The 17,417-nt window shown below is 44.9% G+C and overlaps 3 protein-coding genes across 7 annotated transcripts; 1 reads left to right on the top strand and 2 right to left on the bottom strand.

Moving 5' to 3' along the window:
• Positions 1-84: 84 nt before the first annotated feature.
• LOC119555865 (BTB/POZ domain-containing protein 17) lies at positions 85-3,784 on the bottom strand. Of its 2 annotated transcripts, none has more exons than XM_037867517.1 (4): positions 3,283-3,784; positions 1,879-2,863; positions 1,658-1,818; positions 85-1,444 (listed from the first exon to the last, which is right to left on the bottom strand). In XM_037867517.1, the coding sequence occupies exons 1-4, from the start codon at positions 3,643-3,645 to the stop codon at positions 1,190-1,192; spliced, it is 1,764 nt and encodes a 587-aa protein (XP_037723445.1). In that variant the 5' UTR covers positions 3,646-3,784; the 3' UTR covers positions 85-1,189. The 2 variants fall into 2 exon arrangements, with proteins under 2 accessions (XP_037723445.1, XP_037723446.1); XM_037867518.1 differs by having other exon boundaries at positions 1,658-1,815; positions 3,283-3,782.
• Positions 3,785-7,497: 3,713 nt separating this feature from the next.
• Positions 7,498-10,536, bottom strand: LOC119557473 (thioredoxin domain-containing protein 5 homolog). Its single transcript, XM_037870241.1, has 3 exons — positions 10,245-10,536; positions 8,646-9,048; positions 7,498-8,585 (listed from the first exon to the last, which is right to left on the bottom strand). Exons 1-3 carry the CDS (start codon positions 10,451-10,453, stop codon positions 7,929-7,931), a joined length of 1,269 nt encoding a protein of 422 aa, XP_037726169.1. The 5' UTR covers positions 10,454-10,536; the 3' UTR covers positions 7,498-7,928.
• A 2,372-nt stretch (positions 10,537-12,908) lies between these two features.
• Positions 12,909-17,369, top strand: LOC119556652 (cell wall protein RBR3). Of its 4 annotated transcripts, none has more exons than XM_037868990.1 (3): positions 12,909-13,243; positions 13,965-15,006; positions 15,522-17,369. In XM_037868990.1, exons 2-3 carry the CDS (start codon positions 14,208-14,210, stop codon positions 16,394-16,396), a joined length of 1,674 nt encoding a protein of 557 aa, XP_037724918.1. In that variant the 5' UTR covers positions 12,909-13,243; positions 13,965-14,207; the 3' UTR covers positions 16,397-17,369. The 4 variants fall into 4 exon arrangements, with proteins under 4 accessions (XP_037724918.1, XP_037724916.1, XP_037724915.1 ...); XM_037868988.1 differs by having other exon boundaries at positions 13,954-15,006; XM_037868987.1 differs by having other exon boundaries at positions 13,951-15,006.
• The last annotated feature ends 48 nt before the right edge of the window (positions 17,370-17,417 follow it).

The raw sequence follows: 17,417 nt of genomic DNA, 5'->3' as shown, positions 1-17,417 counted from the left end.
TGAAGTAAAATAAAACACTTTATTGATATTCTCATGCAAGCATATCATATTTGTACTACAAGAGGTAATAAAAACATTTAGTTATAGTTTTCGACACCTTTATTAGAGGTTTCAGAGACGTTGTTTTACAAAATGACTGGTCAACTCTAGGAAATAATTAAATTAAAACCCAAATCACTTAATTATAACGTTAAATGACAGTAATTCTACTCTTTAGTTCAGTCTAATGAAAACGCAAACTTCAATAATAGACCATAGCTGATTTTTGAAGAGACATTTTATTTAACAACTACATTAACGCCAAGATTAAACCAATTCGATAGACGACTTATGCCTGAACCGATTTACATTCGTGTTGTTGTTTTGGCGACTATCCAAAACGTCTGCACTCGAAAAGCCCAGTATTTTGGCGTCCCGCACTGTAGGCGGATAATATGGCCAAGTCACTTTTAGCAGAGCACACAAAGATAGGCCCCCGAGACGCGACAGGTTGATCTCGGGCCATAAACGCACTCGTAAAGGGATCCACATATCTTAGTGGTCACGAAGAAGCGGATACACACATGTCTATCGGCTGTAAAACATTTAAGCTGATGCTTTATGCATTGGCAAACAGACGAGATAGCAATAGCCACACGCGCCCCTCTCTTTCTCAGCCATGTCGGGAGGATTTTGGTTTTTTGTTCTTTACATATCAACGTTTATTAGAAAATAAGCTTTCCATAGTCTAGGTTCCTTATAGTTGGCATTCACGCTGCTTAACGGTACAGTGAATACAGTACCATCCCCACACACACGGCCGTTGTGTCCATTATGGCCAGTATCAACTATTCACGATCCGCCCTCAGTGGTTATGGCCCTGCCTAAGAACTCACTCCTTTCGGTGCGCTTAACTTATAGGACAAAACATATTTAAAAAAAAAAACAAAAACTTATAACAAAACATATTGCGTGGGGGGGGGGGGGGGGGAGCTGCAGTAATCGAGTGGGGGAGAGGTACATCCCGCCAGTGAGGATCGCAAAAATTGAGCCCAAGGGGAATCGCAGTCACATCGGATTTATACATACATACAAACATTGAATGGAAGAGTGAAATACAGTGGTGGCGGCGGATGCATGAGGTGCCTGTGGATGCGCCGGAAAGTACGGAGTGCGATAGTCGAGGTGCCCACAAAACCGGTCACCGTGCTTAGAACTGAAACGGCGGCGTATCCCGGCAGGTGTGGGCGCCCATCGGCGTAATGACCACGTGCAGGGTCAGTGTGTTCCGTGCGGTGCCCGTCAGGTGGGGACTCAAGTACGGGGATGTGTGCTCCAGCTCCTCGTACGGCAGCAGGTTGTCCAGGTTGATTACGCGCGACGTATCCGAAAAGTACTCCGTCCGCTCCACCACCGTCCGGATGTGCATGATCTGGTTTTGCACGCCCACGATCAGCACGGCGATCTGGAACATAAAATGCAATTGAGAGAGGAACTTTTAAGCTAAGCAAGAACAAGAGCTAGTTAATATGAGTTATGCATAATTAAATCATTTCTGCATTGGTTTAGATTACAAAGTAAACAATCAAGTGAATAGATATCTTCAGAACTAAAAATTACAATTAAAAAAGGTTATCACATCTCTCTAAATCGACCCAAACTGGGACCCATCACTCACCTTGAAGCGTTCCTCGCCAATGTTTTGATGCTTGCAGGTAACCCGTAGGCGCACTGTGTTTAAGGAGCAGCCTGGCACGTCCTCGCCCCATACCATTTTGGCCTTGTTGTACCTAACGCCCCGGGGGAAAAACTCTATCTCCCAGGTCATGCCGGGATCTGCTGATTAAGAAGCGAAATTTCAATCTAGATATCCATCGCAGCCCGCAGACCAGTACTCACCGTCCTCTTCAGTCTCGGCGATGTGGCGCTGCGAAAAGAAGCAGGTCACATAGTTCTTGTAGTCCTCGATTGCGTCAAAGTTGTGCACATCGATGTCGACGCTCCAGGTGTCGTTCCAGTAGAGTCGCGGCGTGAACTGCAGCTCACCCGATTCGGTGGCTCTCACCTCTCGCACTCGATCCTCCTGCCCAGACTGATAGCTCATCCCGATGGCAATGCGCTCGACAAGAAACTCCTTGTGATACTCGATGAGCGGATCCATCAGCAGATGCGACAGCTGGCGCGGCGTCATCATGCCAAAGCGGATGTGGGACACCGTCTGCTCGATCAGCTCCATGAAGCTGCCACTGGCAATAGCCTCCATTTGCTCGCGACGATGCAGCAGCCACGTTTGCAGGATGGCGAACAGTTTGTACTCGCTGGTGACAACCAGATCGTTCTGCTGCAACAGCAGCTGCAATATGGCTGGGTCCATTTCCACAAAGTCACGCGACTCTGCCACCATCTCGAGGTTCCATTTCAGGAACCGCTTTAGCGTCTCGGTGAGATCGTTATGGGTGGGCGTGAAGGAGAGCGTGTACTGCAGCCAGGAGACCAGGTAGCCACTGGTGGCCGCCTTGGCCACGTGCTTGTTCATATAGCCCACGCAGAGATCGATCAGGTCGCGCACATTGTACTTGTCGCTGAGCGCCAGCATCGGCATAACCGTCTGCAGCGTGACCTCGATGTGGCCCACGTACAGGTACTTGATAAACTGCGGAAACACCGCCGAGCAGCAGGCCTCCTCGTGCAGTTCGATCACATGCTTACTACACTCGTTCCACTCCGGATTCATTAGCATCACCTGAAAGACGTCGCTACTGGCGCACAGGATGACGCGGTGGGCAGGATACTCCTTGCCGTCCACCAGGAGCACTATGTCCGACATCAGCTGTTCTGCGTACAGGTTGGCGATCTTGTTAAGCACACTATTCGCATCGATCATCTGGTTGGGCAAGACATTTTAACAGGATTAGTTATACTTCTCAAAGGGCAGGATTAGCTCAAGGGAAAATGCTATTTGAATACCTTGCCTATAATTATAAGTCATGTTTTACTCATCACAAATATGTACATAAGTGCCAACAGTAGTTTTTTAAAGGGACAACTATATATACAATATATACGACAACATTGTGTGTACATAATTTAGCCATTAGTAGAAGTTTAATTTATTGTTTACTATTTTGTAGCCAAAAGCTGTTATCATTTAATTTTGATCGACTAAGAAAAGTGCCCTATCATGACATAAGTGTCTTGCATGGACATAAATTTAATATATGTAAGCTCATATATTTAGGGTATTTCCCTGGTATATAGAGGATGTCTTGGCGATTGAAGGCCCACCTAAGCCGTGATACCCACCGTGCTGGCTCCGTCCTGACCCTCTTCCGATTCGCGACACTTGCGCCGCTTGGCATCCTGATCCTCACTAGAGTTGGCTCCATTCGCTGGGTTTTCCGACGTGCTTGCGTTGGTTCCATTAGGATTTCCCGGGGAGTTTGCCGACCCATCGCCAGCGCCTCCACCTGCTGCTCCGCCAGCTGCGTCGCCAGCCTGATCTGCTGCAGCTGCCCCGCCTCCAGGCCCTCCACCAGGTCCACCTGCTCCTCCTCCTGCTCCGCCACCTCCAGCACTACCTGCGCCAGCAGCTCCTCCGTGCGCACCTCCTGCACCACCCACTCCTCCAGAGACGGGCGCTGCTCCTCCGTTACCGCTGGCGTTCATCGGGAATCGGGGATACCGGGGTTCGCTCTGCGCTGGCAAGTCGCTCAAGGACACTCTACAGGACGGCTCTGTTAGTACGAGCTAAAGGCATGGTAAAAAGTCTCTTTTCCAGATGAAAACAAAATTGCAGTAGAGGTGGAGAAACATCGATGTCAACATCCAGTCCATTTATCGATAAGTCGATAATATGGTTTTAAAAACGGTCACCCTAAATGGCTTGGATGGTGTCTCGGCTAGTACCTACTCACACAGAGAGGGGCTTTCCCTTCAGCGACTTTTTCTTCCTAAAGCCTAGTACTCAAATTGGTTATGAGTTTCACTAGTCGAATAATCATTTTGTAGTGTGTCCAGCTGGGTTTGGGTAGCGGCATGGATTAGGCGTTAACTTTAATCTGCACTGACACCTGCAAAAGTTTTTGTGGTTTCCCTTTCATTTTTAATTTTTTACTTCCATACCACTTCGGCACAAACACACAGAAAGTTTAAATTTTGTATTCTTTGAGCGGCCGCTAACGGCGTTCATCAAAATCACTCGCGAAATCTGGTATATTTTCTGGTATGTCCTTAGCTCATCTGAGTACCGCGCTAAAAAACAGATCCGACAAAAAGCGTTAGCCGCGTATTTGCCTCTCGCTCACTCCTATGGTTAGCTCGCGGTTTTCGTCGATGTGAGTAAGCCTAGTACTCAAAACATGAATATTTTTATACATAAAATATTTCTATTCTTATTTGATTTGAAGATGTTTTATACTCGTTTTCGGGGTCATTAGGCTGTATTAAAAATGTTAGGATAAACTTCCGTTTAGCTCCAACGCCCGATTTTGTTCAAACTTTCCATATCGACGTGATTTTGGGTCCTGATTACGGGAAAAATAGTCAAAGTTGGCGCAAATAACGGGATCTTGGAAACGGAAGTTCACCCAAGAACACATCCGAATTTTGCTGCGCTTCCGTTTTTCTATCCATTCATATATGAAAGGGAATTAAATAATAATAATTATTGTCTTTTTTTAGCTCATGTATGATGTGCAAGTGTGGTCTGCGATCCAAAAAATACCAAAAATGGAATGGAAATTGGGCTGTACTATAATTTTGAACATTTTATAATTAGGGCACACCCAACTCACTAACTTGTTCCCGGCTATTACCACATTACATATCGGGCATATTTCTTCGCCAGACTTCAGTCTTGATTTGTGACTCAGTCTGGGCAGGTCTCCTAAGCACTTCATTTATTTTCCGCAGCAATTAAATATTTTCGCTTGCGAAGCTGTATTAAAAGCCTACACAGGAGTACGGCCGTTTAATTTATATTTTTCTTTTTTGGGTTTAATATCAACTTCTTTTTTTTTTAATATTTTGTAACTAGTATAGTTACTTAATTTTTCTCTCGATAGTGATAATCGTTCGCAGCAATTTTAAAAGCTGTATGCGAACTGGTCCCCTGATATACAGTCGCTAAATCTTAGTTCTCCAGCCATACGGAATCTTATTAGCAGTATGCACGTGTAGTCACAGCAGTTGGGATTCTCCTCGTTGCTGACTACCACTCCGTATCGCCGATCCTCTGGCTTAATTTTCGTGTACGGAGGACGGGTTTCGTCTCCCTCACAGCAATCACATCCTTTCAAAGACTTTGGCAGACTTGTGGAGGGCAGCTACTTTCAGTTGGGCCATCACCTGCACTTTTGAAAGACTTTTGAAGCAAATATTTTAAAATCTTTTACTTGGCGATTTCCAGCCAATATTTTTCCACAGTGGTTCTGGATATAAACTTTCAAACTCTTCAAGTCAGAAAATGTGAACTTAAATATCCCCAAGTTAAAAAAAAAATAACGAAATTTGTGTTACATCATTTTGAGGAGCATTCTTGTAGAGTGCAGCTGCTTTCATTTTGACCATCGCCTGTACTTTTGAAGGACTTTTGAAACAAATATTTTAAAATCTCTTATTTGTTTCGAATGTTGAGTTCATTGCAGGAACCCTCATCCTCGGAGCTTTCTGAGATCTACTGTTTTTTCTTTCGCTTGTTTTGATTTTTAATAGATAAATAATTTTACCTTCTTCAGTTAGTTAATCTACATGTGCTATTGTAGCGGCAGTTATGCCAAGCTGGCGATTTCCAGCCAATATCTTCCCACATTGGTTCTGGATAAAAAAATGCAATCTCTTAAAGTCAAAACAGGTTAACTTAAATAAATGACCGTTCAATTAATTATTTTCTCTTGTGGCTTTTTCTATTTAATCCTTTTTTGCCCAATAATAATTTACCATAATTTTATATCTGAAACTCAGAGTCCAGAGTTTCCGCCAACCAACATGCAACCCTGAAATGATTTTGGATAATCAAGTTGGCCCTAGCAAACTGCCATTACATTTAAAAGCACTTGAAAATGATTCCCTTTATAATTATTCCCTTTCCCTGAGCGAACGAAACCTGGATACCCTTTCTGATTTGTAGTTTGTGGACAGTCTGCTTACGGATCTTGGATGGCGTTATCCTAAACCTGGCTTACAGTAAGTTCAAGCCCGTATTTAAGGGAAAAGATTTTGAGAGTTATTTCCTTCAGCTTTGGCAAGGGAACTGTTCCAACGTAAGGGTCGAGGATCTGGAGCGGACCTACGAGCTGATGAGGAAGCCTCGCCAAGAGGCGCAAAATCTCCTGACTCCTGGGAATAATGGTGCCACTGACAGGGGGCCATGATGACCGATATGAACCGCCGAACCTGAGGATCGGATTGCCATGCGATCCTGTGGCACATGCTGTTACCGTTTCGGGTCTCAACAACTCCAGTTCCAGATCGACGTCACTCATGGGATCTTCGCTTCCGACACTGTGCATTCCGTTGATCATCTAGATATCCCTACCATCCGATTGGTGAGATCCTCGACCCACCGTTTAACCTTCAGTGGTGGATTCTTCAACTCTTGGTTCTGCCAGCGACAGACCTTTGATTGTAGGCTATAGGTTATACCCTTTAACCAAAGGTCTTCCGCTGGCAGTCCCAGGAGTAGAAGAATGTGTCCTGCATGTTTAACGGTGGGTCGAGGGATTGGGGACCTCAGCTTCCTGATGGCAGGGGGTCTTTTGGTCGAGTAATGAAACGCAAGCGTTCTTCTTCGACTTACGCTACTGGTCCTCCAGGAGGCTTTCCTCCGGTCTTTAAAAAGCCTTGTATTCAGAAAAAGAAGTACCAAGAATGAGAAACCTTATTCTACACCTATATGATATTTTCTCGATTTAATAAAGAAATATATGTGTTTATTGGCTAATCGAAAGTAAGTTTTGTCATCTCATGGTTGTTACAAAAGAATTAGAGCTATAGCTAATACATAGAGAAGCAAATTTTTATTTACTTTTCTCGTAGCTTAAATGGGTATATTGTAATTGGATAACAATATGTAACGGGAAGAAGGAAGCGTTTCCGACCCTATAAATTATCAAAGAAAAACACCTCTCAACGAAGTAAAAGAATAGCGATGATCTGATATCAACTTTAGTAAGTAAAAATGATTTCACATGCGACAAAATACACTATCTAAAATTAAGTAACTAATACTAAAGTTATCGTTATATCGAGCTGTTTAAAACCTTTAAAAGTTTAGATGAGTTTGCCATTGCTAACCCTCAACAGGTGCGCTACAATTAACTGGAGTACGCAAACATACCCACAAATGCTTATAAAATTTAGCAAAAAAGCTGTTTAACAAAAAATATTTGCCTTTAAAACCATTCTTCTCAATTCTTGTTTGCAATTGGCGTTTCTTCACAAATTATTTAACAAGTAAAACAGGTGTTAATATCTACTTGTTACCCGATTATGACAATAAATATGAAAAATTCAAAACTCTTAAGGAATCACTTATGTTTTCCAATTTATATTTATTTGTATTGTGTCGACAAATTTTCCTAAGAATGACTTAAAAGTAGCCTGCTGACCACAAAAATTATGTTAGAATTGGAAATAAAGTTTGCTAAAATGGCATATTTCGTGCACACAGTCCTGGTGCCCCATTAGTGTAAATACTAAAACATAGAAAAAGGGAACCAAACTCAACTAAGGAGGACGAATCTTGAACACAGCGGGGAAACACTAAGAATGACGTCGATTCCAGCTAGCGCACTTTGTCTTTCGGGTGTTCTTGATATATTGTTTAAATGCGGGCTCCTCACAGAGGCTTATGCTGATCTTTGAAGAGAAATCATTACGATTACAATTAGTTTGGCGGGTGATTTTTGTTCACTTGACTGCTGCCGATCCCCTGCGATCCCGATGACGACTTAGAGCTCGTCGTGGCCGAGGAACTTCTTCAGGTAGGCCTGCAGCTCCGGCAGCGAGCGACTGCCCTCGTACTCGTTCTGGCGCTGCCCGTTCTTGTAGAGGAAGAGCGTGGGATATCCCTCGACCTGCTGGTCGATGCACACTTGCTTGTTCTCCGGCGCCGTGCAGTCCACCTTGGCGATCTTCACGGCACTCTGCGCCTCGTGCGTCTCTGTGGCCAGCTGCTCCCAGGTGGGCTGCAGCTTCTGGCAGTGTCCACACCACGGAGCATAGAACTTAATGAAAGCCACACCTTCGGCAATGGCCTCGTCAAACTCGGCCTCGCCGCTGATCTGTTGGGGTGTCAGTTTCTTGGCTGCCTCCTCCTCGGCGGCAACCTCTTTGGTGGCCTCCTCCCCATCGTCGGCCTTGCCTTCGGTCTTCTCCAGCGGCACGCCCACCATCTTCTCCACATAAGACTTCAGCGTGGACAGGTCGCGGGCACCCGAGTACTTTTCAATCTTCTTGCCATCCTCAATCCATAGAAGAGTGGGGTAGCCCTTGACCTCGAAGTCCTGGCAGACGGAACGGAACTGTGTGCAATCGATCTTCGATATGGTCACGGCGGGCTCCTTCACCAGCTCCTTGGCCAGCTCCTCCCAAGTGGGCGCCAAACGCTGCAAGTAAAGGATGAGAAGTTTAGCATGTTGAACGAGGAAGTATAATGCCTTGCTTACCTGACAATGACTGCACCAGGGTGCGAAGAACTTGACAAAGTGGTTGCCACTGGAAACATGCTTGGCAAAGGTGTCCTCGGTAAGGTCCACCACCTTGCCAAGATTGGGATTCTCAACGTCCTCGCGCTTGGCCTCACCCAGATCCGACTCGGCGGGCGTGCTTAATTCCTGGTTGATGAAATCGGTAATGGCGGGCAAATCCCGAGTGCCCTTGAACTTAACCGATTCCTGTTCGCCCACCTTGAAAAGACGGAGCGTGGGATAGCCTGTGACCTGGTGGGTGGCGCACAAAGCCTGGTGCTTGGTGCAGTCCACCTTGGCGATGATCACCTTGGGTTCATCCACATTCATGATCTCGGCCAGCTGTTCCCACAGCGGCTGAAGACGCTTGCAGTGGCCGCACCTGCAAGAAGATTGGTCATTTAAGTTGATTTAAATTAAATTGTTTTAATATAATGTGTGTATACCCATGATATATTTGAAATACATATTTTTTTTTAATATCTGGATAGCAAAGAAAAAATATACATGGATCTGTAAACTGATAATCTAAGACATTAAAACAGCTTATCAGAGATATAATGCTAATCTCCAGCAATACCAAATATTTTTATTACTCATGCTTACGAAATCATATTGAATTCCTTGTGCATATCAATACGATTTAATTGATTTTAAATCAAAAGAGCCAACAAATCGGTCAAATCAAAAGTTTTCCGCACACAAAGGAAGACAAAACAATGAACCGCGATAAGACCTAGCGCTTTGTCCCAAACAAAGAGTTTATCATCTGCTGCTAATGCCGAATCGCATTTCGAGCTTGCTCAAACTCCTCCTTATAATCGTAGAGCACTTCCTAGCAACATAATTGAACCTAATCAAATTAGCTCATAGACTCTGCGATGGCTTTTGATAAGACGTGAGAGCCGGGTGCTACGAAAACTATAGTAGTGACCGAAATCTCGAGTATTTAGTGTGTCAATCAAGGGGCATGGCAAGGGGGTTCTCGAACAAAGCCCCTTTGATCGTCTTATCGCCGAACGTGCGATTTGTTTCGAAGACATGACGAATCTTCAGTTCTACGGATCTTCGACTTCTTGACCAAATTGGTAGTCACAAACGGATGGCACTCAGGTACTTTTTTGCAAAAATAAATTCACCAAATAGGCGACCGTACACGTATAGTGAATATATGTATGCAAATTAACATAAAGATGTGTTCCGATTAACCTTTTCACGATTCTATTTCACCAGTTTTTTTAAATACTGTTTATAATGTTAAAAATAAGAATGAGTTTTTGTGTTATTATCAAAGAAATGTTTAGCTACCTTCGTTTGATTTTACTGAGTGCAATGGTTTAGGAACCATTTAGCAAGCATGAATTGCAACAAATCGCTCAAAATCAAATTCGCCAAAATAGGAGAAACTGAAAACCGAAACACCATTGATAATTATGTGTGCGTGGCTCGGTCACATAAAACAAACGACCTATGTGGACCGCTGCGATTCGCCGGCAAAAAAAAGTTGGCCAATTTGGGACGCACTTTTCCTTGGTGGAGCAGGCAGGGGGAGGGGGCCTGAAACGAATTGCAACTCACCAGGGCGCAAAGAACTTGACGAAGACATTGCCGTTGGCAATCGCCGGTTCGAAGGTTTCCGAGTCCAGTTCCACGGCGAACTGCTTTTCCGCCTGCTTGCCGGCGGAGGCGGAGGGGGTGTCCTCCTCCTGGGCCGCACGGGCGGCGGGCAGGAGGGGCGATAGCAGCAGGCCGCACACCGCCACGGAGAAAATGGACCTGGCCAACATGATGCAGAAAACGCTTTGAGAGATCTAAAAATTTATATTCTAAAGGCTGCGCTACGTCCGGATACTAGAGATGGGGAAGGCTCGATGAAAATATCGATGGACCCATGTTCTCCAAACATCGATGTTCGATGGCGACTATCGATGTTTTCACAGACCTAAAATGTTAATATTCAACGTTTTTCTAACAGAAATGTTATGATGAACTGCAACGATTTATTAAAATTAGAAGGGGAGAAAGGGAATATCATTTCGGGTAAACTCTTTGAAAACTTGTAGCAGCCGCACCCAAATCCCTAACAAACCGTGAAAGGGCTGCCTTCTAACTCTTATTCTGTTCTACAATAAAGAATGTATTGCTAAAATTATGCTAAAGGAGTACAACAAACATTTAAATATCCTCGTTAAGAAATCTAGTTTTCAGCAGTCTGGGACCTCTAAACCAGTTGATATGGCAACGCCGTACAAACACTAGTTACTTGGGTGTATTGGTGCGTGAACAGGGAAAATGGCAAATCACAAAAACGAACGAGTCGCACACACAGAGACGTAGATAATTTAGGAGGGGGGTGTGCGAAAAGTTGCTTGTATACCGAATGATTAATACATACGCCATGACAAAGAGAGAATACAACCACTCTGTATACGAATGCCGCTCTCCAGCGGGGGTTTTTGAAAATTAATCATTTTCAAATTTGAAATACACTTGGAATTGTGTTTTGAAAAACGGGTTTTACAACAAGTAAAGCGGGAAAACGCCGCAAAACAGATGGGCAGCCGCATCGAGTATCGATGCGATATATCGCACGCATATCGCCGCGTCGACATGCATCAATGCCTGTGTGTGTGTGTAAGAGCAGCAGGGCAAAACGAGAAAAGAAGCCAACTCCGTTAAGCCGAACCTTGAATGCCCTGCAAACCTATAAAATGTACTTATCGATAAACTTTTTTTAGAAGTAATTTTGAATTTAAGTTTACCGCAGCTAACCTACCTACTGTAGCTTTTGCTTAAGTTTCAATATCGTAACTCCGAAGTTTGTGAATTGCTTAGGAATGGCTACCAACTCCTTTGACTAAGCATACCCATTAATAAGCTATGTATTTAAATATTCTATATATAGGATTATGGAGATCTACGCAAAATGATTATACCTTCTGCAAGGGTATAATGAGCGAATGGCAGGCACAGAAGAGGCAGAAACAGAAACAGCTAAATTGCAGCTGCTAAGTTGCTCGTCGTTCAGCAACGACGAATAGGGTAAAAACGGCATCAGCGAATGATGGCGGCAAAGGCAAACGAGCGATAGCCGTACGGATGGGCGTACCTGCGGGGGGATCGAACTTGAGTCGACTGTTAAGTAGGGTTCTTTAGATATCAAGTTGCTGGTCGACCGCTCAGCTTAAACTTGTATCAAATGTGTGTATGCAATTCCTAAGCAAGCAGCTGTTTTCGATTTAGTTAATGCTTACAACCAATATTCTTGAGAATTAAAGTGACCATATATCAAATATATGACCATATATTTAATTACCATTAATGCCTAAAAACGCTACAAACTAAATATTACGATTCACATATAATTTAAATACATTCACTTTCAATGTAAAATAAAAGCGGATTTTAGTTCTGTGAATTCTGTAGCCCTCAAACAGCTGATAGACATATTTATTAAATATTTAAATAGGCGAATTAAAAGCACTTAACTGCATGTTAGGGCAGCTTTCAAGCAAGCAACAACATATGCATTTTTATCGGCGTTCGTGCTGAGCCATAAATAATTTCGCTTTGCGCAAGCAAGACTGAAACATTCAGCAAACCTGACGCACCCCCTTATGAATAATAGCACAACGACGCCGCTGCCGCTGGCAACTGGCACAACAAAAGCAGCGAACGGGCAGAGACATGTTGTGTGCGCTATTAAGATCATGAATTCTTGAATACGTGATAACGAAATTGAATACCTGCTGTTAATTGAAGATTTGAAAATCACTACCTATTTAAGTTTTTAATATTACGTTTGTTTTTACGAACTTATGAATGCATTGCCAAACTTCAACACCTAGAACTTCAGTTATTAAAAACTTGTAAGTCGAATAAGTTTTGTGGTTAGTATGGAGTATAAAAGCTGAAGGTCCCTAGCTGGAATTTTGTTTTTGTGATAAATGGTTATATTTATATATATATACATATATACTAAAAGTGGACCCTCATAGTAAACTTTCGCGAGCCTGTGAATGCATGAACCCTCTTAAAGCCACGTTTATGGCTGCACTTCGTGAAACGGCGAACTGCGCATAAACGTAGTAGCAGAGACGGCGGCAGCGCGCACGGACGTCGCCGGCAAAATGGAACGCTGAGGGGTGCCAGAGAGATACAGATACATTCGGACAGCGAGTGCGGGCGAGATAGAGCGACAACTCCTGTTCCCGGTTCGTGTTCGTCATTCCCATGTTCCCATCTCCATTCCCATTCCCGTCACACGAGTTAGCAGCGCAGAGCGCACATCGCACAGCTGCATCCGATCCTTTTTTCGTTGTTGTTTTGGTGGCGTGCTCTTGGCAGTAACGCGAACACCACACATAACCCCTTTTTTTTTATTGGTTGGCAACGACGCCCCTGCAGGCAGAAAGCAGAGGCAGAAACAGAAGAAGAAGAAGCAGCAGCACGGCACGGCACAGCACAGCACGAAGCGAAGCAAAGCAGAGGCAACACAGAAAAACAGCAAAAGCAAAGCATTGGAGTAGTTGTTTGGATGTGGACGGAAAGGAAGACTGGCGGCGACTAACTAAAAGGTATTTGTTGTTCACCCACTCATCTGTGTGCGTGCAGTGAAAAGCTGTTCTCAGCGTTTGCCAAAAAGACAAGAGCCGTGTACGAAAAAAAAAAGCATTCGTTTATTTAATGCTCTCGTTCGTATTTTTTCGAAAACCTAGATGAAAAAGAAATTTTCTGCTGCTGCTGTTGCCTCTGTATATAAGTGAGTGCGAGTTTGTGTGTGTTGTTGTTTCTGTGTGTGCGTTTGCCTGGCTCTCTTTGGGTGTGCGAGAGCGTGTGTGACTGAGTGTGTGTGCTTGTGTTTGTCAGTGTGCCTGTCAGCGTGCCTATGTGTGTTGTGTGGCAGACCAAAAAGAACCCGACGAACCGAACGACACTGTATAAATTCGATTTGTGTGTTGTGCACACGGCGGATGAAGCGAGCAGATTTTTTGGCAAATAGCGAGCGTTTATCGGATTGAGTAAATGCAACAAACAACAGAGACGGCACAGCAGCAGCAGTAGTATTAACAGTAATCAATCGAAGTCCCTCCCGATCCCCGATCCCCCTTGCACATGTAATCGTAACTGTAAACCTAATTGTGTGCCTCTTCTCTTCTCTTTTCTTCCTCTCTCCTTCGCTGCTTCTACATCTGCTTCTTCCTGCTCTCTCTTTCTCACAATCTCTCACTCGCTCACCTACTCTCTTGTACCTCGCCGGGGACCACTCTCAACTCACGAATAGCAGTACATTGACAGGAGCAGCTCGGAACGGACAGGATAAGCAGGATAAAGGTAAAAGCGGCCGATAAAAAAACAGCCAGCGATAGATCGATTCGATTTGGCATATATATAGCACACACAAGCATATATATATAGCCAGCCAGCCGGGCAGCCAACTTGCGGAGCAGCCAACGTCCTGGTCCCGAAGAAGATACCCAAGCAACCCACCAATCCACCAATCATTATCAGGCCACAACGACACATCCGCATCCGCATAAGATGTCCAACGGCAAGGCGACGGTCTCGTTCTTCGAGAACGGGAGCACCACACAGTTCGAGTACTGCTACCAGCTGTATCCCCAGGTCCTTAAGCTGAAGGCCGAGAAGCGCTGCAAGAAGCCGCAGGAGCTGATTCGCCTGGACCAGTGGTATCAGAACGAACTGCCCAAATTGATCAGGGCCCGCGGCAAGGATGCGCACATGGTGTACGATGAGCTCGTCCAGTCGATGAAGTGGAAGCAGACGCGCGGCAAGTTCTATCCGCAGCTATCCTATCTGGTCAAGGTCAACACACCGCGCGCCGTCATCCAGGAAACAAAGAAGGCCTTCCGCAAGCTGCCCAATCTGGAGCAGGCGATCACAGCTTTATCGAACCTCAAGGGCGTCGGCACCACAATGGCCAGTGCCCTGCTGGCGGCCGCCGCCCCCGATTCGGCACCATTCATGGCCGACGAGTGCCTGATGGCCATACCAGAGATCGAGGGCATCGATTACACCACCAAGGAGTACCTCAACTTTGTCAATCACATTCAGGCCACCGTGGAGCGCCTCAATGCAGAGGTGGGCGGCGAGAAGCCGCACTGGTCGCCGCATCGCGTGGAGCTGGCCCTTTGGTCGCACTATGTGGCCAACGATCTCAGTCCCGAGATGCTCGATGATATGCCGCCGCCTGGATCTGGCGCAGCCGCCACTGGCACCGCTTCAATCAGCACAAACGGTAGCAGCAGCAAGGTGCTCGACGGCGATGACACCAACGACGGTGTGGCAGTCGATCTGGATGACGAGAGCCAGGGAGCAGGTAAGGCTTGGAGATGCTCCTTAAGCTGTGGCTAGAATATGTACATTGTACATATTTATGTGGCACACAAGGCTCTTGTGTGAATATGTTTATTCGGTCTTAAATGCTTTTGCATTGAAAGCTTTGTTTATACGTTCATCATGAATAGGTATCTTGTTTGGATTCCAACAAATTTTATCAGAATATGGGAGTGGAAAGAAAGATATCAAATTGCAGTTTTTACTTTGAAACAGGTTTAAAAAAAGAACAAGAAACAACTGAACTAAACGTAAATACTTTACTTTAACTAAAGACTAACTAAAGATTTAAAAATAATAGTTTATAACTAGATAAAGGAATGGATTATTAGAAGTTTATAGTTTTTTGGCACCTCACCAAAAGTATTTAGACCCCTAATGACTTTTGTGCCACGCCAGTTCGCAAACACAGGGCTTCTTTGTGCTATTATTTTGGCCGCAGCTCGCCCAGTAAATACATTTACCATTGATGCTTAACCCGATACTTTCTATCCCCAGGCGGTCGCAACACTGCTACGGAATCCGAGACAGAGAACGAGAACACCAACCCGGCTGCCCTGACGCCTTTACAGTCGGGCGAGGCCAAGATTAACAGTAACTCAGCTGCCGTTGGCGCTGCCCTGCAGGACGGCGACTCCAACTTTGTGTCGAACGATTCCACCTCCCAGGAGCCGATCATCGACGACAACGATGGCACCACACAGACAACGGCCACCACTTCCACGGAGGATGGTGATCCCATAGCCCTCGGCATTGGCATTGGCATCGGCATCGGCTTGGGTGGCACACCGCTCGCCTCGGACTCTGAAAGTAATCAGGAGGCGCCGCCCAAGACCAACAGCCTGACCATCCTGACTCCGTCACAGCCCTCGACCCAGAATCAGACACAGACACAGGCGCCGAGCCAGCCCCACAAAGCTAGCAACCCGATCACCAACAACGGCCAGGTAGCTCCCTTGGCAGCAGAGGAAGCGGTCACAGCAGCACCACAGCCAGCCAGCAAAACGACTGCACCAGCAGCAGCCGCCAATGGTAATGGAAACGGTAATGGCGTCTTGGGCGATGAGGAAGATGAGGTGGAGGACGAGGAGGAAGACGAGTTGGACGAGGAGGATGAGAATGAGGCAGAGCTAGAGGCTGACGAGAGCAATAGCAGCAACGGCATTGTGAGGGACAGTAAACTGCAGCAGCTGGCGGCGAGCAAGGCGGCCGATGCAGTTTCGCCGGTAGCGTCAGCGGATGCAGATTCAGCGCCAGCCATTGGGCAGAAGCGCACGGCCCTGCACTGCGAGATGGAGCTGAATAACGCCGGTGCAGTGGATGCGGGCGTGGGGGAGAAGTCGCCGGAGCTAAAGAAACTGCGAAGCGAATGAGGCGGAGGTGAGGATACGAAATACGGATACGGATGCGGATGCGGAAACGGAAACGGGGATCGGTTCGATTCGGCTCGCCGCGTATCTGGTGGAAAGACATATGTATGTAGTGCAGTTGAGTCGACATAGAGACATAGAGCAACATTACCTACACTTTACCACAACAACATTCAAGAAATTCTACTATTAAGCAACTAATTATACATACATATAATATATTATATATATATATACAACATATAACGAGAAGCAACAAACACCCAACACACACTCCACTGTCATACACACAACACAACACCACGCCACACACAAACCGACATAACATAACATAAACCGATCAGATCAGAGCGGAATATTATGATCCCGATCCAGAAGGCAGATCAACAAACAACATTTCAATAGCATAGGATGTGCGCCAAGATGAAGAATCCGATCAAGAATCCGAAGAACAAGCAGCAGCAGCAAAAGAGAGTTCAGAATGCAGCGTTAACGTAATGTTATAATTGAATCGAAAAGCAAAAGCATACATAAATAGTAACTATAATACAAGATCAGATGGAAATCGATATTTTTACACAGTCAAAAGGAACATTAAATATAAAGAAATTTACAAATGCCGCAGTTGCCCACTACATACAAAAACAAAACGAAAAGTAAAAAAAAAAAAACAAAAAATGATTAAGATGGAAAAAACAATAATTATAATAAAACAGAAAATAATTTATATACATAAGTATTTAAATTTAATAATAAATCAAAACTTGTCGCATAAACCAAGCTCCCGCCACCACGTCCACTCCCTCGACCTTCGACCCTGCAGCAACTCGCGCTCTCTCTCTCTCACTTAACACACGCCGCACACACTATATCCACATCCAGACACACACTCGGAAGAAACAAAACAAAACTCATTTCAACACTAAGAAATTTTTGTGGTCGTAATTATAATAATATAATTTATATTTTATGTGTACAACTTTTTTTTTAACTTTACATATACTGAATTTTTTATAATTTATAC

The sequence above is a fragment of the Drosophila subpulchrella genome, chromosome X, assembly GCF_014743375.2.
Source record: "Drosophila subpulchrella strain 33 F10 #4 breed RU33 chromosome X, RU_Dsub_v1.1 Primary Assembly, whole genome shotgun sequence".
Classification (NCBI taxonomy): domain Eukaryota; kingdom Metazoa; phylum Arthropoda; class Insecta; order Diptera; family Drosophilidae; genus Drosophila; species Drosophila subpulchrella.
Note: the sequence above shows the minus strand (reverse complement) of the source record. Positions and strands in the feature narration are given on the sequence as shown.

Bases quoted from the DNA above. Each gene is read 5' to 3' on its own strand.
- LOC119557473 (XM_037870241.1), bottom strand. From the start codon at position 10,453: ATGTTGGCCAGGTCCATTTTCTCCGTGGCGGTGTGCGGCCTGCTGCTA. The intron at 9,049-10,244 runs GTGAGTTGCAAT...ATCTTCTTGCAG, and splicing joins GTCAAGTTCTTTGCGCCCTG to GTGCGGCCACTGCAAGCGTC. The intron at 8,586-8,645 runs GTAAGCAAGGCA...CTTTACTTGCAG, and splicing joins CCTGGTGCAGTCATTGTCAG to CGTTTGGCGCCCACTTGGGA.
- LOC119556652 (XM_037868990.1), top strand. From the start codon at position 14,208: ATGTCCAACGGCAAGGCGACGGTCTCGTTCTTCGAGAACGGGAGCACC. The intron at 15,007-15,521 runs GTAAGGCTTGGA...TTCTATCCCCAG, and splicing joins TGACGAGAGCCAGGGAGCAG to GCGGTCGCAACACTGCTACG.
- LOC119555865 (XM_037867517.1), bottom strand. From the start codon at position 3,645: ATGAACGCCAGCGGTAACGGAGGAGCAGCGCCCGTCTCTGGAGGAGTG. The intron at 2,864-3,282 runs GTGGGTATCACG...TTGCCCAACCAG, and splicing joins GTCAGGACGGAGCCAGCACG to ATGATCGATGCGAATAGTGT. The intron at 1,819-1,878 runs GTGAGTACTGGT...CTTCTTAATCAG, and splicing joins CGCCGAGACTGAAGAGGACG to CAGATCCCGGCATGACCTGG.